This window comes from Coregonus clupeaformis, chromosome 33 (genome assembly GCF_020615455.1).
Source record: "Coregonus clupeaformis isolate EN_2021a chromosome 33, ASM2061545v1, whole genome shotgun sequence".
Lineage (NCBI taxonomy): Eukaryota > Metazoa > Chordata > Actinopteri > Salmoniformes > Salmonidae > Coregonus > Coregonus clupeaformis.
This window is the reverse complement of record NC_059224.1, coordinates 22,145,121-22,172,946: the sequence shown is the minus strand read 5'-3', so window position 1 is coordinate 22,172,946 and position 27,826 is coordinate 22,145,121. Positions and strand designations below refer to the sequence as shown.

Below are 27,826 nucleotides of genomic sequence, written 5' to 3'. Positions count from 1 at the left end.
AGCCTACGAATTCTATTTAACAATGATCAACTTTACTATGTGTTATAAAGCTAAAATTGTAAAAATAATTGTTTCCTCTGAATGTAGTAAACCTGGTATCCGTGCAGATCTTCAATCACTGTCGCTTGCCTCTATCCAAGGTGCTGAATTATGTCACGTGATTCTCACCGTGATTCTCACCGTTGTATTTGTGTGTGTATGTGCGCTTCCGCCCCCTCTTTTTTTGTGTTTTTTCTTTAGACCTGCACAAACAAAAAAGCTTTGCCTGCAGTTTCAATTAACAGAGGGAACACAAAAGAGAGACACCGGCGTTGTTTTGTAAAGGCTGCGGATTATTTCCCATCGCCATTTTCAGACCCTCGGACACCGGCACGATGGACACCGACTACTCTGCCTTCGAAAACCCACTGTACAGCGAACTGAAATATTTCTGTAAGAAGATACAGGAGGCCTATAACGAACTAAAGGAAGACCTGACACCTTACCGCGACGATCGTTTTTACAGGTAAATTATAAGGTCACTACACCAATATTAAATTATCCAATTGCTGGATCTTTGTGTTAATTAAATCATTACTCTACAATGAACAAGCATTTGTGAGCATACATTAGGCCTATTGAGTGCATTTATGATTTTCATGTAGGTATTAAAAGAATGATACGATTAATAACGTTTGTCAATGTGTATTTACAATATGGATGTAGCCTTCTGTACAGAATATACAGCTGCAGCCATGCACCACCCTCAACATGGCGCATTGTGGTTTAGGTGCGCTATAAAGCATCCACTGGTTTTCTTTGGACAGTTCCGTGTTTTGCAGGTTTAGATAAGCTTTTCATTTATCTTTCGGTTTTATAGGATCTTAAGTCAAATAGAATGTGTTCCTATAGGCTACCTTCTTCGTCTCAAAAATGCTGTGTTATTTCTGCTGAGAATACAATAAAACTAAAACATTCTTAATAAATTACCTTAATCATTTTCAGGTCATTATGGCAGAAGCCTATATGCTATAGGCAGAGGCCACTGAGTGAAGGCAACAAGTGTTGGGGTGTAATCATTACTCCAAACAGTTGCAAAATGGAACGAAAACTAGCGTTTCTATTGGACAAATTCAGCAAACAGGGCGGGACCTACATTAATCTTTCCAATAGAAACGCTAGTTTTCATTGCAAAACAGAACGTTTTGCAACTGTTTTGAGTAAGGATTACAACCCAAATCAGAGGTTTGGCAAAATAGCCTACCAACAGAGATATTAGAGAAAGGAGGAGATAGGAATCCCATTGGGCTATGAACGGAGGACTGTTTAACGCCCCACCCAGCAGACTGTCGACCAATCGCGTTCACGTTGTCATGGTGTGTCACGCGGTTGCTAAAATAATCGTCACGCAATCCCTTCTCAAAGTCAGGGTATGAGTCGAGAAACCTGACTATTTTCCTCGAAAGTACGTAATGTCACGATTCCAAAGCTATACGATATTACAGAGAAAATGTTAGTTATCTTACATCTCAGAAAAGATTTGTAATATTGTACTTCTTCACGAAATTCATGCTAATGTTGGGTTTTTGAGCTAGCGCCCAATTGACTCTCATTCACTCCTTGAAGGAGAGCTATCCTTGTCCAAAACAGCCCAGAATGCACCGCGCGGCCCATTGCGACGCGTGGGCAACGTACACGGTGTTAATACGATTTTAATGGAGTTTCCCATCTCCTGAAAAGTATCTCTGCTACCATACAGGGTGCAATCATCATATTTCATCTCTGCAGATTAGCACAGTCAATTTGGATACATTATTTATATATACACTAGATCACTAATAGAGTGCGCTGTGTTGAAGCCACTGTGCCTCCATCTTGGCACTCCCCCACCATTGTAAAAAAGATTGAGGACGTTATAGAAATGCATTTATTAATGTCTACATTCGTTTTTGCCACATGTATTATATTACAGACACCTTCATGTATATTTTTAAATTATACATAAAAAAAAAGACAAAATATATAAAAACATTTTCCTTAAAGTATACTTTTTTGACATTACTAATGTTTCTGTCATTTTTAAATACAGGTAATTTTGTCCTTGAAACATTTTATTGAAATACTGTAGAATTCCATTCATTCCTATGGAGGACTGCTTCTACTGGGGAGTGCCAATATGGCTGGCCATGGCTTCAAAGCTCTCAATGGCCAAAACATAGCATCAGCAATCCAGGATTTATATACATCGTTGGTTTGAATGCATGATGGGTCTTGTTGTATACAGGCACAATTGAAATCACGTTTTTCATTAGAGTTGAAATGGGGATGAAAATCTGACAGATGCGCTTGCAACAACCAAACCCACTCCCTCTCACTGAGCTACAATAAAATGCTCCTCCTACTCCCCTGTCCCCACGTGACTTCAGTCCCGCGACATCCAGTGGTGACGTAGCATTCCGGTTGTCGCATACAGACTGATGTATACGGATGTGGATTTTACCTGGACATTTTGATTTTATCTCGATTCTAGAGTGAGAATCTACCGAAATGGATGTGTAAGTTCACATGTTTAAGACTATCTACAATTTAGTTTTATTGTTTCTCCTTCATATCGTACATTTTAATCTCGAAACGTTAGTTTGTGCCAGTCGTCTGCTTGCAACGGGTTCCACCGACAGATACACCTACTTTACACGTTAACTAACTAGTTTGCACGCCACCGTATTTTTGTTGGCAGGTGTTTTTTCGTCTGTCTTACATTCTGGTACCGGTGTGTGTTACTAAGCAATATATTAACACATATCTAATGTGACTAATTTCTTATCTAACGTTACCAAAAGCTGATGTTGTGTAACTTATAACGGGCCAAATAATAAGCCTCTCACGCTACCTAAACTAGCCTAAATTACTGAGTTGCATTATGTTAGCATCTTATTATGACAGTTTCTTAAAATGTCTTGAGCAATGGTCTTCAAATCAAGAAATGTTCATCCCATAGATAGGACTCTGAGATTGTGTTTGCAGGAAACTGATTGTAACATGGTATTCTCTCTCAATTTCAGGCTAGCCCCCATGCGGCTATACACACTCTCCAAAAGACACTTTGTTTTGGTCTTTGTGGTGTTCTTGATCTGTTTTGGCCTCACCGTCTTCATTGGTATAGCAGGTATGTAGTTTTCATATAGTCTATCAATGTGCACACTCTTAGTATATCCGCAGTTGGCCCAAGTCTATATTACTACTAGGAAACAGTGAGCCAGAAAGGCTAGCTAGGGTGAATGAGGAATGCAGCAGCCAGCCAACATAATCAGAGGGTGATGATGACTGGCGTCTAATGGCTGAAGTTTTATCTGCAAGGAAATCCTGATAAGTCCACCCTCTTCGCTCTCTCTCTCTCTCAAAGCCTTACTAGAAAGATCCTTATTGGTAATATTACACCATTTCCCTAAAGTGAAAAGAATGTAGTAAATGCTGTGTCTGCACAATGATGGATTTGCTGTAGGAAAGGGATCTAGTCGAGAAGACTAAGGACTTAGTTTTGCCTATAGGCGTGACTAGCCTGTTTGTGCAGGAATTACTATTTGTGCAGGAACTTGGTCTGGTCCTGACCTGGTCCTGAAGGCCTGGAGAATGATGTTGCAGAATCCTTTTGCTTACCTCGTTCATTCTTCTGCAGGTCCTAAAATCCTTGCGGAGACTAAATACAGTGGAGATGAACTGCTGGCCAAAAATCAATCCATAAAGGTAAGACAAGCAAAGGTATAAATACATGTCTTGCCAGGATCACAGGGAATGTGCTTGAACTGTTTGCTTTATGTCAGAAATGGCTTTTATGAGTGCACAAACCTGCACCACCCTGATGCTTACACATTTGTGAGACTGGGGTAGTAAATGGGAGAAAGAGTGCACAGTCCAAAATCAACACTTAGCTCCCACGAGTCCTGGACACACCTTGATGTACACTCTTTGACATTGTGATGTTCTGAGTATTACATTTTACATTTTAGTCATTTAGCAGACTCTCTTATCCAGAGCGACTTAGTTAGTGAGTGCATACATTTTTTCATGCTGGACCCAGTGGGAATCGAACCCACAACCCTGGCGTTGCAAACGCCATGCTCTACCAACTGAGCTACACGGGGGGCCAGTATGGTTCTGATATGGATCTAATATGGTTTCAGACTGGTCCCTTCATCCTGCAGTCCCCGCCCCTCTCCACCTATAACCAACAGCTATGGCTCACCTGTATGATGCAAGTGGAACACAGCACTGGTGAGATCTACTCCCTTAGAAATTATGGTCGTTTTACTTTAAAGATCCATACGACATATGAAAGTCTTATTACGTTTTTTTGTCTTTGTCTCTGTTCAGTGGTGGACTTCCAGCAGCACTTTGAGATCAATGTGGAGCTGAAGGGAGTTATGCAGGATGCCAGCGTCATGCACATCCGCAGCAACGTGCACCAGAAATCACGCACGCTGCACTGTGGTGCTGTGAGTGGCAATCAATACATCAGTCTGTCCATTAATCAATCAGTTAACCAGTTTGTCAGCCAATTGACGAGTCAGTCATCAATCAGTTATCAACCAACCAATTGGTCAATGAACTGAACATTTAGAAAGCTATGTGATATAGATCCGTATTCCAACAAGGTGTCTGTCCCACTGTTTCCTCCTGCAGAAGTGTGATGAGATTATCGTGGTGCACCTGGGCTATCTGAATTACACACAGTACCAGATCAATGTCAGCTTCAAAGGCCTGGAGAACATCACCTACGAAGTCAAGGTCAACTTCATGGTGAGAAGCTGGAAAACCTGTTTAAACTGTCAGCTGGCTGTTTCTGAAGATGCATCTCTTCCTACTGACACATATTGGCTTTGAACTGCAGTTCAATGACACGTTTCTCTCCCCTCTCTCTCTTTCACACTCTCGCTCTCTTTCACTCTCACAGTGGAAGATGTATAATCCCTCGTTCTCTCAAGTGGAGATCTGGTTCCGTTTTGTCTTTGTGGTTTTGACCTTCATGGTGACGGTAAGAGATCTATGCAATTTAATCCATATTTATTGTGTTTCTGCAGTGTATGTTTGTCTTTGTATGTTAGTCTTTGCTGTTGTGTATTGCAGTGCATGTTTGCTCACTCTCTGAGGAAGTTCTCCATGAGAGACTGGGGCATTGAGCAGAAGTGGATGTCCATCCTGCTGCCTCTACTACTGCTGTATAACGGTGAGTCACTGAGTTGTTTACCACTCTTTCCTTTGTGCCTTCCACTGTGCACCAGGCCTTGATATTTAAACTGTAATATGTTTGAATGTACCCATATGAAGGCCTAACCTTGATGTTAAAACCCATATACACTACAGTCTTTAGGTCTTTGAGGTTTTTTATCTGTTTTGATGGTTGGGGTTCTTGTTTCAGATCCATTTTTCCCGCTGTCATTCCTGGTTAACAGCTGGTTTCCGAGGACTCTGGATGCGTTCTTCCAGGCCCTCTTCCTGTGTTCCCTGCTGCTCTTCTGGCTCTGTGTTTACCACGGCATCCGGGTCCAGGTGGGTCTCACATTCATCTTTAACCAAACTCTATATTTTAGTATTGGAACCCAAAACCAGTCTGGTGTCCATTGTCTAATCCCAGATTGTTCTGGTTCCTGTCTCAGGGAGAGAGGAAGTGTCTGACGTTCTATCTTCCTAAGCTGGTCATCGTCGGCCTCCTGTGGCTCTCAGCAGTTACCTTGGGGATATGGCAAACGTAAGTCTGAAGAACTCTGTCAAACTAACACTGTATAACAGACTCTGTTTGGAAAAGGATGTGATGAGCTCTAATTTCCTTTACATCCACAGGGTCAATGAACTACAGGACCCCACCTACCAGTACAAAGTGGACATTGCTAACTTCCAGGTGAGTGGAACACATTTACCTTCTGTGAGATTATTTTTATGTAAAATTCCAAAAGCACACATCCATTATTTTTTTCAACCTGGTAGAATTTGGGACATTAACGGTGGAGGTAGTGCAACGTCCATCATGTTGATAAAAGTTATTGTTGTACTTCCAGGGCATGAAGATCTTCTTCCTGGTGGTGGTGACCCTGTACATCCTGTATCTCATCTTCCTCATCGTCAGAGCTTGTTCTGAGCTCAAGAACATGCCCTATACCGGTAACAATGATGCAGTTGTCATATTTTAATGCCAATAGAGTTATGGGTTCCCTTTGCCTTTGATACATTCACTCTCATTTAGCTTTTCCTAATATTCTTTATATTGATCTGTGGTCTCATCTTGGTCATCAGATCTCCGGCTGAAGTTTCTGACTGCGCTGACGTTCGTGGTCCTGGTAATAAGGTACGGTCACTGTCACCTGTTGCCTTGGGTTGACTTCCATTGAGCCTGGTCATGGTATCTAAACTGGATGGATCAAACATAATAATATTGTCTTATCCCATCCTTTCTCTCTAGCATGGCCATACTCTATCTGAGGTTCGGTGCCAAGGCTTTGCAAGACAACTTTGTGGCTGAGTTGTCAACCCATTACCAGAACTATATCCTTTCTTGTCAATGTCTTTTTTTGTCATTTAGCAGATGCTCTTATCCAGAGCGACTTACAGGAGCAATCAGGGTTAAGTGCCTTGCTCAAGGGCATATGGACAGATTTTTCACTTAGTCAGCTTTGGGGTTCGAACCAGCAACCTTTAGGTTACTGGCCCAACGCTCGTAATCGCTAGGCTACCTGCCATCTAATGTCTTCTCTTCTATTGTGAATTCTGTGGTCAGTAGCATAGGGTTCAAAACATTGTCATCTTGACGAGCTTTGCATGCGTTAGATATGATGTTAACTAGTTTACTTAGATGTGATCCTTAACTCCAGACTTACCAGCTGAATTTTTATCTTTCTATGGCTTACTCAACTTTTACTTGTACACATTAGCATTTGTGTATTCCCCCTCAAAAGACGCCATTTATGGTAAGTGATTATTGAGGAAAAAAACATGCAATGAGAATTGAAAGATGAGACTGAAACGGCAATAAGTAACCAATCTCATTATCTTGTGTATTAGACTCCCAGTTGAAGGATAATCCTGCATTCTCCATGCTCAATGACTCCGATGATGAAGTTATATACGGGTAAGTAATCATGTTAATTCACTGTCTCTCATTACCTTTATGTTATACATCATTCTACTTCAAAGATGTAGGAGTCACTGTCTTGAGATCAATTCAATTCTAGATATTGGATTCTGCATATGCCTGCTTTGAATGTCTAAATGTGTTTCTGCTCAGACTAATAGATATTTGTCTTTCTTTTCTATGAAGGAGCGATTACGAGGAGATGCCTTTGCAAAATGGCCGTGCCATCAAAGCAACAGCGAAGTACCAGAATGAGAGTGACAGCGACTGATCTCATTCCTGATTGGTGCGTCACTCACTCCCCTGTTGTCCTGATCGAATCCTTGAGGGGGTTCTATTAAACTGGCCCTGGTTGCATCAGGCAATGGCCCGTCACGTGACCGGGCGAAGACTATGAGGGAGGCGCACCCTTCTCAAATCGAACAATAAGACAGGCAGCATGATGCATCTCTTTCTCTTTTTTTTTTTTTTTTTTTACTCGTTTTCATTGGGAAGGCAGATAAAGCTTTTTAAAAATCAAAATCAATCGCTTTTACATGTGAAAACAGAGTCTTACTCATTTCTCCATGTGCTTAAACTATGTCACTTTTGTTTTGAGCCGACTTTGCTGTCAGCCAGAACGGGGCACACGGCTCATGCCCGGGAGGCACCCCGATCACAAAACGATTGCAATCACTTTTCACCCGGTGCAAATTACGCCTGCCCGGGCTAGCCTAATCGAATCCCCTCATTGGACAGCACATACAACGAACGAACCACCATTTGTAAATAAGGAACGTTTGCATAAATAATGCAAATGGTAATATACTGTAAATGTTAGGGTTGTGAAGGTCATGGAATTTTGAATGATGGTAATTGGCCAGCCAAATGACTGCGGTCTCCGTAATAATCGTTTTTTTAACACACATTTTCTCCTCCTTCGCTCCTGACTGCATGTGCTGCCATAGAAATATAATTAATTATTATTCTGCTGCATTGTGGGGGGAGTTGCTTAGGGAACCGAAGACTTGTTTGCTAGTTTCTTATTTCAGCAAGGAGCAACAAGTTTAATCACGTTAAGAGTACATGTTACCACAGAAACGGACTCAAATGCCCGGCCGTCCCGTCTTGACGGTTTTCATCCATAACCGTCGGTTATACGGTAATTGTGCCAGCCCTAGTACATAAATATATTTTTTAACTGAAAAATTGTGTATTCTGAATGGAAATCCAAAGAAAGGAAGGCGTGTAGGTATGGTCAGAAAATGTTTTGTAGCATTTTAGTTGTTAACTAGCCACATAAAAACAAACATTCTGTTCTGTACACTGTAGTATCGTTTGGTTATCATGAGCCGCATTTCTTAATTCCTGGATATATAGATTAACTTTGAAGTAAAAGGAAAGCGTGACTATTGATCATGGGATTTATTATTTATACAGAAAAATCACAATGTATCTAGAGTTAAACCACTACTGTCTCTTTTTGTGCTTGAAATGTGTTGTTTTTAGCCATTCCTACTAAGCTCTCTGATATTCTGGGTTTATTGAGGGGGAGTTATTCAGAAAACATACCATGCTGACACTGTTTTCATCCAAGACCTTTATCTCAAATGGTTGTAAAACCAGTATACAGCAACAATTTACTGTTGTATGCTTGTCGTATACTCTGTTAACATCCAGAGTAGAAGCATGCATATCCATCAATCTAATACCCATAGAAGTGAAGTTTTCTGAATATTTACCTGACTACCACCATGCGTTATAATAACCAGCAGGGAGAACCTTAAGTTGAGTAGGTGTAGCTAACGGTTGACCCACTCCTTTGCCAATCCATTCTTAAGTGAAGCATTCCTTGTACTCCTGGTGTCCGAATTTAATGTATTTTTGCCAAAAAATTACGGCACTATTGTTATTGTTTAATAGCTATGTAGAATGTACGTTTTCTTCAGTTTTCACATTCCCGAAGCAATAGTCTAGACTTCAGGAATCTTCATATCGTTTAAGTTCATTCGAACACTTCTAATGCTTTATAATTTGAAATGTGTATTGTGAAATATTAAGGCAGGGGTGTCAAACTCATTCCATGGAAGGCCTAGGGTCTGCAGGTTTTTGGTTTTTCCTTGCAATTAAGACCTAGACAACCATGTGTGGGTAGTTCCTTACTAATTAGTGACCTTTAATACATCAATTAAGTACAAGGGAGGAGCGAAAACCCGCAGCCACTCAGCCCTCACTGGAATGAGTTTGACACCTGTATGTTAAAGGAACACTCAAGTAGCATTTAGCATGTTTGTCATATCATGGCCCTTCCATCTTTCATCCTAGCTTGCCTTTCATAGAAAAGCTTTTTTTTGTTTTGTTTACTTCACAAAGGTACTTTGGCTATATGTACATTTCATCATCCATACATATGAACCAAATAATAACATTCTGGATTATTACTTTGTACCTCTTTATTTTGTTATTCTATACTCAATGGATGATTTTATGGATACAGGTTCTAGGAGGCAAGTTAGTTTTCATCATCAACACTAACCATTTGTCATTTTCTCTCTGAACCAAACGAATGAACTGTTTTGTGTTGAAGGAAATAATTACCACTGATCCCCTGATCCTCTAAACATTTATTCTAATAAAGATGGTGCCTTGTTTTCACTTTGTACCAGGGTCAGGGGTTTCCTCCAAAACCTTGACTGCAGTCTTAAATCTTGTAAAAATATTTTTGTGTTTGTGATGGCGCATCTTTGAATAATAATATATACTTGTGGCTTATAGGGAGATGATTGTGGTGGTTATTTTGAGGTTTGAGTAAGAGCTGTGGTTTTCTTTATGGCAGTGACTTTCTTTTGACTAAATTAGAAAAGCATCCCTATGTTTAATGACTGAGCAGCACTCTGTAAATACTTTATCACATGTAAATAAAGCATTTGTGTATACGGCAAATATTAATTAACTTAATTTATAAAACATGCATGTCGCTGGGCATTGTCTTCCGACAGGTGGCGTCATTCCTACACGACAGTCCTCAGCCGATCAGTGCAGATGGAGTTGTCACGCTATCTGACGATAAGACAATGTGTCTCTGGGGTGATCTCTTTACTCAGCATTTCACTGGCCTATAGGTGTTGTGGTGGTAGAATTAATTATAATTGGGGCTTATATTGGAAGCTGGCAAACAAGCAACAATTGAAAACATGAAATAATTTATTCAAACATCACTAACAAATCATAACACATGACAAATTGGTCCTTGTAAAACATAAACAAGATGCACAACACAGTCTTTAGAAGCAGTAGAAATACTTTGGTATGGTGGACTTTATGCCAACAATCAGTTTGGACGGAATGGAAAAACACGAACTTTCATTAATGTAGTGTAATTGAGTGCAGGCAGTAGTTTCAGATGGCCAGGCCGAAGACACTGACGATGCAGTACATGGATTTATTCTCCCACCTCACTGTACAGCTTCCTGGAAGAGAAGGTTAGGCGGGATCAATGACAGAATCTCCATCTCTAGACTATCTCATATAATCTGGTTGTAGAGATTGTGTGTCTGTGAGAGAGATTCTCACCATCAGTGGTGTTATCCCAGAAGCACGAGCTGGCTGTCTGTAGACCTGCCCCGTTCTTCTGCATGATAACACAGGTCACTGTGGAGAAAGAGAAACAACTGTGAAACGACCCTTTCAGCAATAATACACATTCCACATTGAGCTGGATTTGTAAGTATGATCATTGTATAGGATGATCCATCAATGAAAGTGGTGATGGTATATTTTAGTGAAGGAAATAAAGTAACAATTCAATTGTGCTCCTCTGTAGCTCAGCTGGTAGAGCACGGCGCTTGTAACGCCAAGGTAGTGGGTTCGATCCCCGGGACCACCCATACACAAAAAAATGTATGCACGCATGACTGTAAGTAGCTTTGGATAAAAGCGTCTGCTAAATGGCATATTATTATTATTATTATATGTGCCTCCCCCCACAACTGATGTGGCTTGATATAGCCCAGCCAAACACTTTTCCTTTCATTGCATTCAGGGCTACATACCAATGTACTTGAAAGGCTTGCCCAGCTTGCTTAGTTGACTCAGGGACTGCTCCACTATATTGGTGGTCCATTGGTTCACTCTGCTATGTTGGTAGGCATTTCCTCCTATGGCTCCTTCTACTGACTGAAAAGACAGTAAAGACATAAAAAAAAGAGGAACAGGCTTAGTTTCTGAAATTACTGACTATCCAGAGAAAATACCAATGAATAAACGGCAGTGTCACAGACCACATTAGTGTAATTCTCATATTGGTCACTGGCTAGCAACCAATTTAGTCCCTGCATGATGTCCTTAGCAACGGGCAGCAGGAGATGAGAGTTGTCGCAAGGTAGAAAATAGCTAGGCTACTTTGCTGAACATGAATGTCTCCTACCAATGCAACCATTAGCTAACTTTTCACTTAGCTAAAAGTACCTCTTTGATGATAGTGCTCACTTCGTCAACGACAAAGGCAGTCTGGCAGGATAAAAAGACAAAGGGATGCAGAACAGTTATAGTAGCTGGGGAACAACAGGCGCTAGCTGCCTAGCAAACATAGCTAGAATGCGTCTTCAAATAGCATTACATTTAAACAAATGTTACATTAATTAGCTAGATATATTAGTTAGCCATTTTAAACATCTAGCTAACCTCTTCTCCAGTCTGAAACTCATCCATGATGTGAACGACGGTTACCGCTATCCAGCTAGCTCAGCTGTCGCCCAAGTTTGGGTGCGTTTGCGGCGCATGCGCATGGTTGATTATGATCGTTGTTTCTGTACTGGCTGTTGCATGTACAAATAATGTATAATTCTTCACTGTTCAAAATAAAAACAAAGAGACTGGGTATATTTCCATCCTCGCTGATTACATCTTCAAAGCTTACTGTGCAATATTATAACATGAATATCACATAATTGGCTGGCTTTACCTTAAAAACCCAAGAAACCTAATCATGGATAAGAAAAGAGTGCAGGAAATGTATCAACAAAAAAACACGTTTTAAAGCTAATTGAGACAGATACAAAAGTTTATTACATGTAATTTAAGCCATCTAAAAGTTATGAATATACATGAAATTTAATTATTTATACACCATAGAAACAGGTGTATTAAAGTGGGCTGAAACATCGGTCATTCGCAAGTTTGCAGTGTAGGCTAATAGCCACCGGTCTCATTTTAAAGCATGATCAAAAGACAACACATTTAACAAAACATATTTGCACCAGTTTGGATGAAAAACTAATGATAAATTCCTTGAGGAAACGTGGGCTGCTGGCATGCAGAATAAAGGATCACACCTATAAATACAAATATTTCACTGAACAAAAATCCCCAGACAGACAGTTCAATGTTTGTAAAGAACATCACTTGTTCGATTGCTTAAGCACCTTCTTCCTTCTTTATTTCTGAGTGATGGGGAAGGAGTTCTGATCCATCAGCTCCCCAACTCTCTCCTGGAGTATGTGGACCACCTCGGCCAGAATGAAAACATGGGTCTCGTCAAGGTCCTGTATGATAAACTTCTTTCCCAGGGCAGACGTCTCATCTAGGTACAGTAGGAACTGCTTCATGGCAGGGTCACTGTTTCAAATTGTGGGGAAAGAAGAGATGAGACCTGTGATTTTATCCTGAAACATCTGATTCTCATAGCTGGTACAGTAAAGCAGACAAGCCGGATTTTCTGCATGTTTCATGTGATTAGCTTGATTGATTTCTGTTTGATAATCATAAAATATGATAGGCTTTGTGCAAGCATACCATTCGACAAGAACACCCTTTAGTACGTTGACCATGATGCTGTTAGCTTCCAAACACCAGTCTCCAAAACCTGGAAAAAAGATTGCAACCAAAATGAAGGCGTAAACACCAACACAATGTGACATGCATGTACCTTGAACTATGACAAATTATAAAAGTAATTAACTGAACTGTTGCTTCTCACTGCAGAGGTAATTTACTCATGTTAAAGTGAGACAAGGAGGAGCGAATTGAGGACTAGGTAACGTTAGCAGGCGTTATTAGCATCATTGTTGAATAGCTAGCTAGCCTAGTTTGCTACACTTTGAAATGCTCAGTCTTTGACATGCTTCCTTCACAATCTCAAAACTTGCCGACTTGCGAAAATTCAATCTGGAGTAGATCAGCTCTCTGCTGATTGTCCTTTTGTGGCGATAAATAGCTAATCGGTGTACTATTCTGTACTTACAGAGCTTGAAAGTCTGGCTGGCTGGCTGGCTGCGTTGTCAACAAATACAAAATGCCTTAGCGCGAAAGGCATTGTGGGATGTATGGTGTCCGATGAGGTACAAAGGTTAGGTGGACTGAAAGTTCAAAGCTATAATTCAAATCAATTGTTCAAAACCTGCCATCAATGGCTTAACATACATTTTATGACCAATACAGCAAATACAATATAGCTTTTTATTTTGTACATCTAGTTTATTTGACATGGTAATGTCTGTCAATGCTCAGGATTTGTTTACATTACATTTCAAGTCAAATAAAGGTTCAAATGTAACTGAGCCATAAGCATGGCTTCTTGTTACATTGACAAATAAAGTTAAATGCCTTAATTAGCAATACAATGGAGTTAGTGAGCATCACGTGGTCAGGTTCCTGTTCAACAAAATAAATATATCAACCAGTCTTTAAAATATTTCATGTGTATCTGAGGTAAGGCTTGAGGAAATAATACAGTATGGTACATACAGTAACAAGGCAATGCTTTAAGTCTGTTAATATATATACATACAGCTCTTAGGTGAACTAAAATGAAATAAAATAAGTAGACCTTAAGCACACCAAGCAACACAAACATAGGCACAGAAACATGCATACAAACACACGATAACATACGCACTATACACACATACACATGGCTTTTGTGTTGTGGATATGTGGTAGTAGAGTAGAATAGGGGCCTGAGGGCACACACTTATTATATTGTGAAATCTGTTGCGAATGCATTGTAATGTTTAAAAAAAAATTTTAACTGCCTTAATTTTGCTGGCCCCCAGGAAGAGTAGCTGCTGCCTTGGCAGCAGCTATTGGGGATCCATAATAAATACAAATACAAAATACACCACTCAAGCCACGAATTCATACTGTGTAATCAATGAATGAGTTGTAGTGCAGGGTAGTACAGTGTCTCTTGGTTAAATTACAGTAAGTATGAATGTTAAAATGTCTACTTGACCAGGATCAAGGACAAAGGGGAAGAAGAAGCAAAGTCAATATCCAATGTCTTTTTTACAGCTTTAAACTACCTGTAAACATGGTTGAGATCATTTAAAAAATCATTTAAATAAAACTCATCTGCTAAGTGCTAAGTGAGATCTAGCTGGAGAACAGGTGGAGCGCCATTTTCTATAATAAACCCAATGAATACGTTCTCAAAAATCCTCCATACGTACATAAAACATATCTTTTTTTGTAAAACACTATAATCAAATCTATGGTTTCTTTACATGTGCAACAAAGAGAGGCAGTTTCTGTGAGGCAGTACCCCTTCCTCTTCCAATTCAAGCATCATAGCAGCTGTTGACATGTCAGTGGCTGGTGTCAGTGGCTGGTGTCAGTGGCTGGTGTCAGTGATGGTGTCAGTGGCTGGTGTAGCCCTTCAGTGCATCCTGGATGAACTTTAGGCTGCGCTTGTAGAGGAACGAGTCTTTCTTCTCAGGCTTGCAGATGTTGAGGTGATCCACATCCACCTGGACCAGGTCCCCAATGCCCAGATCTGAAACCGGAGTAGTCTCAGAGTTAGGAAATTCACATGGAAGAAGTTCAAAAGTTCAAGAATTTGAATTGAAAGAAAAACCTGAATTCATAGGTACATTTTAGATATAGGGCACATGTGAATATGTTCTACAGAATGTATTAATTGACAGCAGCCTACCTGCTGACTGCATTGGCACCACCAGTATCTTGATCATGGGGCCGATGGTGGTGGGCATAGTCTCTGCAAAACTCAGCACATTGAACTCCCTGTCCTTGGCCATGTTCAGGAAGTTGTCATTCAGGTCACGCAACGCAGGAGAGTCTGGGAATGAGGGAATACGTATAGACGATGATGCAAATAACATCGTAAACAGGAGTATGTTCGTTATCTGTAACACAAATGGATGCAATGCAATGGGAGGCTATTACTATCTAAAACACTACTGTTAAGAATCGGTCTTTCTAACCTGACCTCCAATATAATCACAAATGACTTCTGTCCATACCTCTGCAGAGCTCCCGGACCTCTACGGAGGGGAAGAGGAGGTATCTGACGTTGACAGAGTACTCTGCCATAAAGGTGCCGTGGTGGGGCACACTGTAGAACATGACGCCCTTGGTGTTCTTCATCAGTTCTCTCATGTCTGGGTCTCTCGATGCATCCAACAGCATCTTCTTCACCAGCAAACCTGATAGGAAATGTTAGAGGTTAGAGAATTCGAAACTAACAGGTGTTTGTCCATTGTCAATTTTTTGCTAAATAGTAAAAGATAGCTTACCTCCCATGCTATGTGAAACCCAGACCACAGGCCTGTCTCCTACTCCTGCTGACTTTAGCTTCTTCAGCAGCTCTCGACTCCTATAGGCCAGAGACATCCTAAGGGCACAGACATACAACAGTATCAGTAGAGTTGTCACCAGGAATGTCTGAACAATACAGTAATATGGTCACACTAAGGAAGTTGACGAAAGAGAAGACACACACACCTCTGGTTTTCAACAGGACACTTGGCTCTCCAGTCACTCAGGTGAGTGTCATACTCCACAGATAGAACCCTCAGGTTGGGGCAGTCCGCAGCCAACCACGACTGACCAATGGGGAGGGGAGAGAAAGAACCAGTCAAAGAGGGAGAGGACGTCGGTGAGCAGGCTTGGCTTCATATGACTCAAACATACATTCTACATCAGCAAAGGTGACATATTCTCCCATCTGGTGGTAAAGTCATGAGTACTACAGTGACACATAATAAATCACCCTCTACCAGGTGTTACCTTGGGCCAGCACTCTGTGTAGTCCTCGCTGGCCCCCGCCGCCTTCTCCTCCGTAGGGTCACAGTCCTGCTGCCGCCACGTCTTAAAGGCCGCCCCCAGGAGCCCGTGGACAAAGAGAACATCCGCTTTGATTGGCTGGCTGGAGACAAAACGCATAAAAAAAGGGGAGTGGTTGTGTGAATATGGGAAGTACAAAGACATTTTATTATTTGACAGTAGCTAGGTTTCTATCCAATTGGCGACAGATTTTTATGCGAATACTCTAGAATTCTGCATAAAGAAAATATGCACTTTTTCTCACCAGTGGTGAGTTTCTTTTTGCGGCTAAAAATCAGTGCGTGATGACGTAGTGCACACAAAATGTACTTTTTTCGCTTAAGTTTTCATGTACCGAATAATAATAAAATGTTAATGTGATTTCCATTGGATTTTCAACTCTACCGATAATTTTGTCACAAAAACGGTTGCATTAAATAGCAAATGTGCTTACTCTGGTCTTGGCACGTGCGCTCTAGCCAACAGCTAGCAGATACAGTGTGGGTAGGCTGTGCGGTTAGGTTAAACAACACGATGAGATTATTATAGATAAGAGTGAGAATATTTTTATTTGTCGAACAGCAGTCAAGCATCGATCATCATGTCACCAGAATAAGACCCTCAATATTTATTGGAAAGGAGCATCAGGATCACAGTGCACTTTCAACACCCTGTGAAGTTCATCATAACTTATTTCATCTGTAGCCTGATAAACTGCATTTCCCCGAGTTGTAGTGGGAGGACCACACAACATACACTACATGACCAAAAGTATGTGGACACTGCTCGTCGAACATCTCACTGACTTGTTGGAAAGGTGGCATCCTATGACGGTGCCACGTTGAAAGTCACTGAGCTCTTCAGTAAAGCCATTCTACTGCCAGTGTTTGTCTATGGAGATTGCATGGCGGTGTGCTCGATTTTATACACCAGTTAGCAACGGGTGTGGCTGAAATAACCGAATCCACTAATTTGAAGGGAAGTCCACATACTTTTGTCTATATAGTGTATCATCGCGTGACTTCGATATGATGGTTATTATATCAATATTTGAGCATAAAGGCGTTTCCACCGCCATCTCGCATAATACATTTTACAGACACAAAAAGATCCTACCATGTCAAACAAACAAATTATCTGTCTGCATTTATCAAATTGTACCGAAACTTCCTGTTTCCATCACAGCTGTCGTGACTTTTTTATTTATACGGTATGACTTTACTTGCATAAAAACTGTGGATGGAAACGTCGTTAGTCACAATGAATAATGTGTACCTGGTTCGGCACTGGGGATGTAACACGTAGACTCCATCCTGGTACTTCTCCTTGACCGTCTCCCTGTCCAGGTTGGCCAGAGCCCGAGCAGCATGAGACGCCTGCATGATGTGTGGAGACTGCATCATCTCCGCTAGCACTGACACCCAACCTGCAAGGTAACAGAACATCACATCCGATAGCCAATAATAATGGCACTAGTAACAGAACATAATCCGATAGCCAGTACCCCTGACACACTGAGTGGAGAGCTAGCACCCACCTGACACACTGAGCAGAGAGCTAGCACCTACCTAACACACTGAGTGGAGAGCTAGCACCCACCTGAGACACTGAGCAGAGAGCTAGCACCTACCTGACACACTGAGTGGAGAGCTAGCACCCATCTGACACACTGAGCAGAGAGCTAGCACCTACCTGACACACTGAGTGGAGAGCTATCACCCATCTGACACACTGAGCAGAGAGCTAGCCCCTACCTGACACACTGAGTGGAGAGCTAGCACCCATCTGACACACTGAGTGGAGAGCTAGCACCCATCTGACACACTGAGCGGAGAGCTAGCAGCCACCTGACACACTGAGCGGAGAGCTAGCACCCACCTGACACACTGAGCGGAGAGCTAGCACCCACCTGACACACTGAGCAGAGCTAGCACCTACCTGACACACTGAGGGGAGAGCTAGCACCCACCTGACACACTGAGCAGAGCTAGCACCTACCTGACACACTGAGGGGAGAGCTAGCACCCACCTGACACACTGAGCGGAGAGCTAGCACCCACCTGACACACTGAGGGGAGAGCTAGCATCCACCTGACACACTGAGGGGAGAGCTAGCACCCACCTGATTGAACTATGGCCGGGTGCACACTATCGTTGAGAGCCAGGTTGCCGATGATGCGTACAATGTTCCTCTGGATCTTCGGGGAGTCTCTGCGGAGCTGGTAGACCCTCTGAAGGAGATGCAGGCCCCCGTTGGCCACGATGTGGTCGCAGTGACTCTGGACCTAGAGGACAGACATACAGTTGTTAGAATGCATTTATACGCTCTTAATATCCCCTGATAGTGTCAACGACTGTATCCTATTATATGAGAACCTTGAGGTTCTGTTATGGTGAGTTACAAGGTATTGATGAAAAATATGTTCATGCAACTTGACAATAAAGGCTAACAATGTTTAGCAAAAGTCCCTTGACAAAATGTCTGCTTGAGTTACAAGTGGTTGAAGCAAAATGTTACAGAACCTTGGAGTGCTGCACTAGGGCCTGCAGACAGAAGGACTCAACTTTCTCAGTAGGGACAGAAGTGAGGCTTTGGGCATAGGGCAATCCATTCCCCCCAAAACACCACAGACCCCCCTAAAACAGAGAGATCCAGTTATCTACCTAAAATCGTGAGTATGTATGTATGTATGTATATGTGTGTGAGCATCTCTTACCCTCTGTGCGGCCAGGGACTGGGTACTCTCCCTCAGGGCCAGTGAGGTGAAGTACTGGACACACTGGTCCACCTCAGACTGGGGGAGAGACGCCAGCAGCTGCCTCAGACCATCCTCTACAGACAACCCCTAAGGAGAGGGCCAAACAAACACACTCACATTAAAACACACACAGCACCTTTATACACAATCATTTGAATCCCCATCAGTGAGAGATACCTACATCTTCCACCCCAGGCAGAACAGGCGGAGACAGGAAGAAGCGTTGGTCCACCTGAGAGGTGCGGGCCAGACCCAATGCCGTCCTCTGGTCTATGGCCTGGGCTGCTGTCTGGTACTGGTAGTCTGTGATGGACAGGGGAAACGGACCAATCACTATCATTCGCACACATTTCACATGTTTACAGGTTGAAAGTGGTGATGTCTCACCTTGCCAGTGGTGGTTCTGGGCCAGCTCCTGTACAGCTGACAGTCTGGTGGTCCTATTGGCTGAACAAGCCCTCTTCAACAGGACCCACAGCGCCACCTCATGAGGGTCCGCATCCATACGACTCAGGTGCTCTGGCATTCACAAAAACAGTTACAATTTACACTTTTATGATGGAAATATGGATATTTTTACGAGCATGTTCTTAAATAATATATTTAATTTGAAATACATTTAAGAACTACATCTAAATGACCAAGGGTCTAATATAATCTACAGTACAAACAAAGACAATCTACCACCTAATTCCATCAATCCTTATTCTACTACTGTACTACAGCAATGAGACTGCAGACCTGCTGTTATCATCGGCCTGGCAGCCGGGGCAGCTATCAAGTGCCAAACAGTAAGGTCAGAAAAGGTTAATGTTAGAACAGTTTTTAATGTACAATCAGAATCTGCAGTACAGTCCCCATTGTACAATTGAATTACATAATGTCTGCACATTCTAAAGCATTAAGGAGAGGGGAGGGGGTTCAGTCCACACCTGTGACTGGTGATGACTCAAGTGTAAGAATACACACAAAAGTACATGCATGAAGACACACACTAAAGTTTGCATTCAAACCCAGGAAGTGAGGGGCAGGTATTTCCTGAGGTGAACACGTTGTCTCAATAACAAACCTACTGACGTCCACCCGTGCGTCTGAAATACCCCAACTGAGCTTTACCCGGTGCTTGGAGGATGAACACTAATGTTTCTATTCACAACACTGACTTTTGCTTTCCAGTACTAGCAGAATAGGAAGTTTAAATGCATGTGGTACAACAACTAAAGTATTGTGTGTAGCTTTAGTAAAATTAAAACTACAAAAACAATACTGCTGTTGTGAATTTAGTGCAGTGTATGAGGAAACTACTTTCAGTGGATCTTTCTCACCATCCAGAGGCCTCAGAAGAATCCTTGAGGAAATTTCCAGAAACCTCCTTGCTGCTTTATGAAGTTCTCTCCTGGCCTTATATGTGAGCCCTGAAACAGATACATGGGTTTGGTTACAATCAGTAATTAACATGTTATAACACAGTATTTTAACACCTCAAATGAACTATGTACCAAGGTATATCTGTAAACTTCTCCAGGCTGGACCTCTGGTTGACCTACCTGCACATTTGCTAGTAAAATTGACCAAACAATAGGCTCTTAGCCTGTAAATCTTGTTCTAAAATGACAGTTGTTGCTTGCTTCTGTTTACTGCTTCTCTAAACCGTTTCCTATCTGTCTTGGCTGGATGGTCTGTTTTCATTCACAGCAGCCTTGGCCAGTGGAAGTGAGAGCAGGGACCAGACAGGCTGAGCTACAGTACCCAGGAGGGAGTGCAGAGGGAGGAAGGAAGACTGTCGTCACTGGACACCTGGACCTGGCATAAACCCATCAACAACTCTTCCTCGTAAATGAAAACTCAGCCAATATATTTTGTGACAACATGTACCACATGTAGGCCTTTTGTTGAGTAGACTCTTGAGGAAGTATTGGGGCATTCAAACGTGTTCCAAAACCCCCTCAATTTTGGGTTGTAAACCAGATAGAGGAAAGAAAAAGCACATAACAACAAGTCTCAGCATTCCCTATGTGGAATATCATGTATGTACTGATAACTATTGTTATCAGAGAGCACATGACAGCGCCTTGTCACAAAGCCCAGGTGAGGTAAATGACATACTCTACCTGTGCCAATGTTCTCCTGCTCTTTAGAGGGCGTGGCTGACAGGTAGATGTAGGACTTTAGCTTTTCCTGCTGAATAGCCTGCATGTCGATGCTCACCGCCTGGTTCAAGGAAACCACCTCGTATGTTATAAACACACAACCCCTGAGAGAGGAATGAAGCCATAGACAAGATATACAGTAGTTAGAGCAGATAGGGGATAGAATGTCTCCATACCCAATGAACCCAACCTAAAATAACTTAGTAGGTCTGAGTGTATATGTGAAGTGGTTATTATCATCTTTACCTACCCCAATATGACAGCTCCGGTCACCTTTGCAATTTTCCCTGAAATCAAAACATAAGACAAAGATGTTATTTTTTAATTGCTAAGGATATTAAAGAAAACCAGATGATCACACATTATGTGGGTGTATCGGCTATTTGATAAGTGATCATATTTCCTTATTGAGTGTGGCTTGTGAAGGGGGACAGCTCAGTCCCAGAACATACTGATGTCCCTCCACGGCAGCACCTTCTTCACACCAGGGCCAGTGGTGCTGCTCAGCCTCCTGCAGCGTATCATACGGAGTGCAGCCACAGACATCCTCTCTCTACACACATTCACCCAAGAAAGAAATCAAATGAACCAGCAAACATAGCTACAGCACTATTACCGCAAATGGCTGAGAGAGAAACTACACTACAGTACCCTGAAGAGCATCATCAATGTATGTGAAAGGGGAAGTTATTTATTCGTAGTTTCAGAGGAGATGTGATAGCCTCGTCCCCTGTAGCTCAGTTGTCAGAGCATGGCGCTTGCAACGCCAGGGTTGTGGGCTCGTTTCCCACGGGGGGCCAGTATGAAAATGTATGCATTCACTAATTGTAAGTCTCTCTGGATAAGAGCGTCTGCTAAATGACTAAAATGTTTTTTTTTTTAAATGCGGCTAGAGATGTGACAGGTTAGCCAGCAAGCTACCGGTTGGCTAGTTAGCTAGCTAACTTAGCTACCTCTATAGACAAGTCAAGGTGCCTGGCCCTGGCTAGCTAGCTATGTTCCCATTTCAGAAAAAGAGCAGCCACTTATTTTGCCGATGGGTAGTTCTTTGATCAAACCAATTAACTTGTTGTAGACAAACATCCAGTCTGTGACATGATTGAGCAATCGGATCAACTTGGGTCACGCGTAACTTACCTAACGTTACATAGTAGCTAGCTAGCTAGCTAAAAAACTTGGGCAAATGTAACGTTAATTATACAGCTGAAGTTAGCTAGGGTAGCGTAACAGACAAACAAACATGAGATTGTAACCAGGCTTGAAGTGATGGGTGTAGTTTGCTAGATATTATACCAATTTACCTTATTTCGAAGATTTAATTTGTGTATTTTGAAGGGCTAGTAGAGAGCTTCCTCTCTCTCAACCCCAACCTTTGTCAGCTGTGTTATGAAAAAATAAAAAACAGCGCTACCGTAGTACCTCAAAGCAGATTTCTTTCTCCAGAACTCCAACTACCGTAATGCTCATTAAACACGAATTAAACAAAATAATGGAGAGGCGTTCCTATTTCTATGACACGTGCATTTGTTTTTGTCTTATGTCGAGACTTGACGCATCTAAAATATGAAATACCTCCCAAATTAAATGTTCAACTGTTTCTGAGGTTTATATTTAGTAAAATAACAGGGGGGATATATTCATTTGAATTTCATGCTCGTTTTATTATTTAAAAGTGTAACATGAATTGCATCATTCAAGTCATGAGTGTGTCCCGAAATTGATGGGTTTATTGATCCCCTCGCCAGTCTGGAAGTCACCCTCGGAGTTTCGTCAGGCCCTCCGAGGGAGTTGGTAGGGGCTAGGCGGTGGTTTTGGATTCATCCTGCATTTTGAGGATGATGTCTTGAAGATAATTGTTTGGGGGTGTGGTCAATTGTTCTAAGAAGGTCACTGGCAGAATGACGGCGGTACACTAACCCAATGTTAACTTTTATGCCTTTCCCAAACCACACTGAAACAATATCGTAAACATAGTTCATAAACCTAACCTTAACCCTTACTTTAGTTTATTTTGATCCCTATGCCTAAATGCCTAAATATTATTCTGCTGGTCTGTCACAGTGGAGGCTGCGGAGGGGAGAATGGCTCATAATAATGGCCGGAACGGAGCAAATGGAATGGCATCAAACACCTGGAAACCATGTGTTTAATGGAGTTGATACCATTCCACTGATTCCGCTCCAGTCATTACTACGAGCCCGTTCTCCGCAATTTAGGTGCCACCAACCTCCTGAGGCTGTTCAATATCCACTTACTTTAAATGGGCAATCTGGGATTCAAATATCAACAAAGCCTGCACCCCGCCACTTTTTTAGTAAATGGCTGAGGGATGGGGCTGAAGAAATGTAACCATGCTTTTTCTGTGGTAGACTGTCTCTTTGGCCATTGTGTAACTGGGCACCTAAAGCCCTGACCTCTTACATTTCAGTCCAGTGAAATAATTCCTTCCTCAGGAAACAGTGAGAGGGAGTCAGTCAGAGATATGTCAGTTTGCCAACCAGAAAAGGGTAGCCTATAGACTGGACACTGGACAGCATTGGCACCAAATAAGGGCACAATTATGTGATTCCAAGTCTCTGGTACAGATTATATTACGTTTCATATTCAGAATATTTACAATTTCTTTCAGCATTTTATTGTGTTAAGTTATGATCAATGTCCAGTAAATTCCAACCAAAACTGTGACCATTTTATAAATCAGATCCATGACAATCATACATACTGTACATACACATATTTAGCAGATTCCCTTGGAGAGTAACCCTCATTGGATCATAGTAGAGGTTTGTGTTTCTTCATGCAAACATTGTCTATCCATATCATTTTGCATGTCCAAGCTCACAAATAGAAAGCAGTCCAGTTACATGGGTGGATTGGGTTGGTTCATGATGGAAATCAACATGAGTTCTCAATCTTATAAATCTCATTAGACACATACACACACACATTCGCACACACATTCACACACACACATCCACACATGTACAACAAACACTCTGTCTTATCTGAAAATAAACATGATACAAGGCCATCTCTTTCTTGCTCACAAACACACAGTCTTAAACAGGTGACACACACACACATACACACACAAGCAAACACACATAGACACATATATTAGCATTAGGGCTCTTTATTTTCCCCTCGAGTCAAACATATCCAATTGTTCTAACACCCATTGACAACCCTGGGCTCAGTCAGTCCACTATCAGCCTGGACACATCCATCACCTCCTCAGGTGCAGGTCTCCTGGTAGGCCCTTATAATGCTCTCATAAGCAGGAGGTGGGGTCTGTGTGGCATGGAACCCCCTCAGACTACTACTGCTCCAGAACAACTCGGGCCTGGGTGGGGTGGCAGCAGCCTGGGCTGCGGTTTGGTGGGCTGCCACAGATGATGTGGTCAGGGTTGGAGTGCGAGGCAACGTGGTCTGGCTCCCCTCCTCAGCTTCCCGGGCAATCTGGCTGCACTGAAGGAGTGGGTGAAAGGTGGAGGCCCTGAAGCTGGGTTTGCGACCCAAAGGGTCAGCCTGGTCTGGGGAGGATGCCTGGCGTTGGAAGCTGAAGGCAGCGCTAACCAGGCTGTTGTTGCTCCGCCGGTCGTAGCTGCTGTTGCGGTTGAAGCCAGGCCGGGCGCGCGGGGAGATGCGGGACGGGCGAGGTGGCCGGCGGGTGATGCTGCCCGAGCCGGCCCTGCGACGGGACATCCAGGTCAGGACCACATAGACCAGCACCCCCAATAGGATGCCCACCGCAATGGACACACAGAAAGCTATGATCAGGGAGACTGGGAAGGAGAGAGAGGGAAGGGGCCACTTGTTATATCTTGGTTTGAGGGAGACATAGAGTAAGAGTTTTTGGACACAGAAGAGGTTTATATTCAAAAGACCTGTTGAAAACTCACTATTATCTAGCATCATCATTAGACATTCAATAGACACCTTCATGCTCGTAAAAAAATAAATATGTTGTCACACTAAAAACTACAACTCTGAAGCTCTCATAGTAAAAGTGTTGTGGTTTATAGTCTGTGGAGGGAACGGTTTTCAATCTGGACCCAGCCCAGATATGTACTGCCAAGCCCACAACAAGTCACTATCCTAATATCAACAATGCTGTTGATGATGTACTAATAGAACTCTGCCAAAATGGCACACCACAACCAAATAATCGCAGTCTTTCCTCTATGGTGTTTATGAGACCAAGTCCTCCAGAGACACAAAACTGATTACATCTCCTTCCCACAAAATAAGGATCAACATTTTGTTGTCTTTGACTTGCTCCCTGAGATGCTATGGTCACCATATGTGTCTCTCTGAAAAGAGAGAAAGGAACAGAGGACAAATCCCAGTGGACCACTGCCAGCAAAAACAAATCACTTGCCTTTGGATACAGTTAGGTCTTACGAAGTGTAAATGTACTCTGCTACCTCTACATAGTTTTTCATTTTCCTCTGTTGGAAAAGGGAAAAGCAGACATGAAGTCATCTGGAAATGACATTTGGGAGGATGGAGGAAAAAATACTAACAGAGAGGAAGCTTTGCAATATTGCTGATTTTATGGGTCTGTCCTTGTCTTGCGTCTAAATACTAGTCTGTAAGGTCTGATAGATGCAGTTTTGAATGCATTATTTATTTTCCTGACAAAATATTCAACTCAAGTACTCTCATCCTCATTAAACCTATACATTCCAGTGAAAACAGAGAAGTGCCGACAGAGAAACCACAACAGAGGAGCAGAGGAGCAGCTGAGAAAGAGAGAGGTGAGAGAGAGAGAGAGAGAGAGAGAGAGAGTTGAAAAAACTCACCAACATCAAATGACTGAAGTATTTCCAGAAAGAGATTGGTGTTGTTTTCGGCCATAACTTTCTCTGCACTGTCAGAGAAGAAGATGAGAGAATGTTATGCATCCAGTAGCTCTCCTTGGCTTCCTCACGTCTCTCTCTTTCTTCCTCCTGCCTATCCCTCCTTCACTCTTTCTCCTTCACTTTCTCTGTTTGCCTCTCTCTCTCTCTCTCTCTCTCTCTCTCTCTCTCTCTCTCTCTCTCTCTCTCTCTCTCTCTCTCTCTCTCTCTCTCTCTCTCTCTCTCTCTCTCTCTCTCTCTCTCTCTCTCTCTCTCTCTCTCTCTCTCTCTCTCTCAGAGTGAGAGAGATCAGCCCAGAGGAACTCAGCTACACAGGATTCCCTCCAAAGCCGGGCTGGCGGCTCTCTTGTTTGTGGAAGCGGAAAACTTCACTGTCACATTTCCTGCTTTTCTGCGTAAAATTAGCAACGGGTCTCTCTTATCTGTCCAGGACAGAGTTCCTCCTGGAGGGGCGGGAGGGGGGCTGCCGTAATCACTTCCTGTCCCATCATTTCCTTACGTTTGATTAATGAGAATAAACAAATTCACCCCTCCAAGACCCAAACCAGCCCCCCCTCAATCTCCCTGTCCCCGCTTTTGTAATGGGACAGTCAGCTACCACCTCAGATTACGTTTTTTCCCGAAATGATAAACATTGTAGTTTTTCTCATTTTCTCCAGTCCACCACAGCAACCACAGGTGACAATTTCTTCAAGAGCAACACTACCAATTACAACCTTGGGTCTGAACGTTGAAGCTGGAGTCGAAACCCCCGAAACCCCCGAATGGTGTTAATAAAAACTAATAGACAAAAAAGTTATAACATAAATAGTATTTCTATTTGCTGCAAAACAACTCTTGCATTTTTTTGTTATATATATCTGAGCATACGTGCTCTGGTTTTCCAGCCCCATTGTAAGTACTGTAACCTCACTTTCCACAGTGTCTGCCAGGTCAGTGGTGTCTGCATGGGCCGTTCCAGGCCAGGCCTGCGTCGGTCATAGAGGTCCAGTAAAAACACTAGGCTCTGATAAGATAGAGAACCAGGGCCACAGCTCAACACAACACTCAGTCCCTCCCTTGTTTTTTTCACTCTGCCCTTTGTGATTTTCTCCCTCCGATCTAAGAGGACTGGATAGGTGAAGGAAATACTATGACCCTGTCTATCCCTCCTAGAAGGCTAGGTGGTGGAGCTATCAGTATATTGCTTTGACTATCCAATCCATTCAGATCCGCAAAGGTGGTCAGAGGAAAGGGAGCAAGTTTTCTATTGGAATGCAGCCTTTAGTATAGCAGGGAACCTCCTGGTCCATCCTGGTCTTGTGGTGTCACGTTCGCTTAAGGAGGAGGACCAATGCGCAGCGTTGAATGCGTACATATTATTTATTAAACGGATCACCCGATCAAAACAACGAACGAAACGTGAAGTCCTTCGATACACACAAACCAAAAGGAACAAGAAACCACAACACAAAGTGAAAAGACCGATAGTTAAATATGGCTCCCAATCAGAGACAACCAGCTGACACTCGTTGCCTCTGATTGGGAGTCACTCAGGCCAACATAGATATACAAAACATAGACTTACACACCCTGGCTCAACATAACATAGTCCCCAGAGCCAGGGCGTGACAGTACCCCCAAAGGCGCGGACTCCGGCCGCGCCAAACAACCACAACAGGGGAGGGACCGGGTGGGCACTCCGCCTCGGCGGCGGATCCGGCTCGGACATGACCCAGGCACGGGTTGTGCTGGACTGACGACGACACCCCTGGCTTGATGCGTGGAGGAGGAACGGGCCGGACCGGGCTGACGGGCGCACCCCCTGACTTGGTGCGGGGAGCAGGAATGAGCCGGACCGGGCTGACGACGCACACCACTGACCCGGTGCGGGGAGCTTGGGACGGGCCGGACCGGGCTGGCGACGCGCACCAC

At 42.8% G+C, this 27,826-nt stretch overlaps 5 protein-coding genes across 7 annotated transcripts; 1 reads left to right on the top strand and 4 right to left on the bottom strand.

Moving 5' to 3' along the window:
• Positions 1-195: 195 nt before the first annotated feature.
• Positions 196-10,024, top strand: tmem181 (transmembrane protein 181). Of its 2 annotated transcripts, none has more exons than XM_041860358.2 (17): positions 196-505; positions 3,042-3,145; positions 3,656-3,723; positions 4,161-4,251; positions 4,351-4,472; positions 4,660-4,776; positions 4,931-5,011; positions 5,104-5,203; positions 5,396-5,526; positions 5,634-5,725; positions 5,818-5,875; positions 6,033-6,135; positions 6,268-6,319; positions 6,434-6,516; positions 6,849-6,938; positions 7,033-7,099; positions 7,289-10,024. In XM_041860358.2, exons 1-17 carry the CDS (start codon positions 375-377, stop codon positions 7,371-7,373), a joined length of 1,575 nt encoding a protein of 524 aa, XP_041716292.1. In that variant the 5' UTR covers positions 196-374; the 3' UTR covers positions 7,374-10,024. The 2 variants fall into 2 exon arrangements, with proteins under 2 accessions (XP_041716292.1, XP_041716293.1); XM_041860359.2 differs by lacking the exon at positions 196-505 and adding an exon at positions 2,450-2,534.
• A 243-nt stretch (positions 10,025-10,267) lies between these two features.
• On the bottom strand, positions 10,268-11,875 carry dynlt1b (dynein light chain Tctex-type 1b). The gene is made up of 5 exons (XM_041861120.1): positions 11,765-11,875; positions 11,549-11,590; positions 11,134-11,257; positions 10,655-10,732; positions 10,268-10,551 (listed from the first exon to the last, which is right to left on the bottom strand). The coding sequence occupies exons 1-5, from the start codon at positions 11,789-11,791 to the stop codon at positions 10,481-10,483; spliced, it is 342 nt and encodes a 113-aa protein (XP_041717054.1). The 5' UTR covers positions 11,792-11,875; the 3' UTR covers positions 10,268-10,480.
• A 250-nt stretch (positions 11,876-12,125) lies between these two features.
• On the bottom strand, positions 12,126-13,400 carry gtf2h5 (general transcription factor IIH, polypeptide 5). 2 transcript variants are annotated; one of them, XM_041861121.2, is made up of 3 exons: positions 13,323-13,400; positions 12,875-12,944; positions 12,126-12,697 (listed from the first exon to the last, which is right to left on the bottom strand). In XM_041861121.2, the coding sequence occupies exons 2-3, from the start codon at positions 12,907-12,909 to the stop codon at positions 12,517-12,519; spliced, it is 216 nt and encodes a 71-aa protein (XP_041717055.1). In that variant the 5' UTR covers positions 12,910-12,944; positions 13,323-13,400; the 3' UTR covers positions 12,126-12,516. The 2 variants fall into 2 exon arrangements, with proteins under 2 accessions (XP_041717055.1, XP_041717056.1); XM_041861122.2 differs by lacking the exon at positions 13,323-13,400 and adding an exon at positions 13,228-13,312.
• A 578-nt stretch (positions 13,401-13,978) lies between these two features.
• Positions 13,979-22,456, bottom strand: serac1 (serine active site containing 1). Its single transcript, XM_041860357.2, has 17 exons — positions 22,352-22,456; positions 21,503-21,603; positions 21,301-21,337; positions 21,012-21,154; positions 20,226-20,315; positions 19,288-19,419; positions 19,082-19,203; positions 18,859-18,987; positions 18,665-18,778; positions 18,264-18,426; positions 17,417-17,567; positions 16,106-16,244; positions 15,821-15,921; positions 15,613-15,710; positions 15,340-15,522; positions 15,012-15,155; positions 13,979-14,852 (listed from the first exon to the last, which is right to left on the bottom strand). Exons 2-17 carry the CDS (start codon positions 21,594-21,596, stop codon positions 14,716-14,718), a joined length of 1,977 nt encoding a protein of 658 aa, XP_041716291.1. The 5' UTR covers positions 21,597-21,603; positions 22,352-22,456; the 3' UTR covers positions 13,979-14,715.
• Positions 22,457-24,165: 1,709 nt separating this feature from the next.
• Positions 24,166-26,023, bottom strand: myct1a (myc target 1a). The gene is made up of 2 exons (XM_041861119.2): positions 25,856-26,023; positions 24,166-24,835 (listed from the first exon to the last, which is right to left on the bottom strand). Exons 1-2 carry the CDS (start codon positions 25,908-25,910, stop codon positions 24,285-24,287), a joined length of 606 nt encoding a protein of 201 aa, XP_041717053.1. The 5' UTR covers positions 25,911-26,023; the 3' UTR covers positions 24,166-24,284.
• Between the last annotated feature and the right edge of the window lie 1,803 nt (positions 26,024-27,826).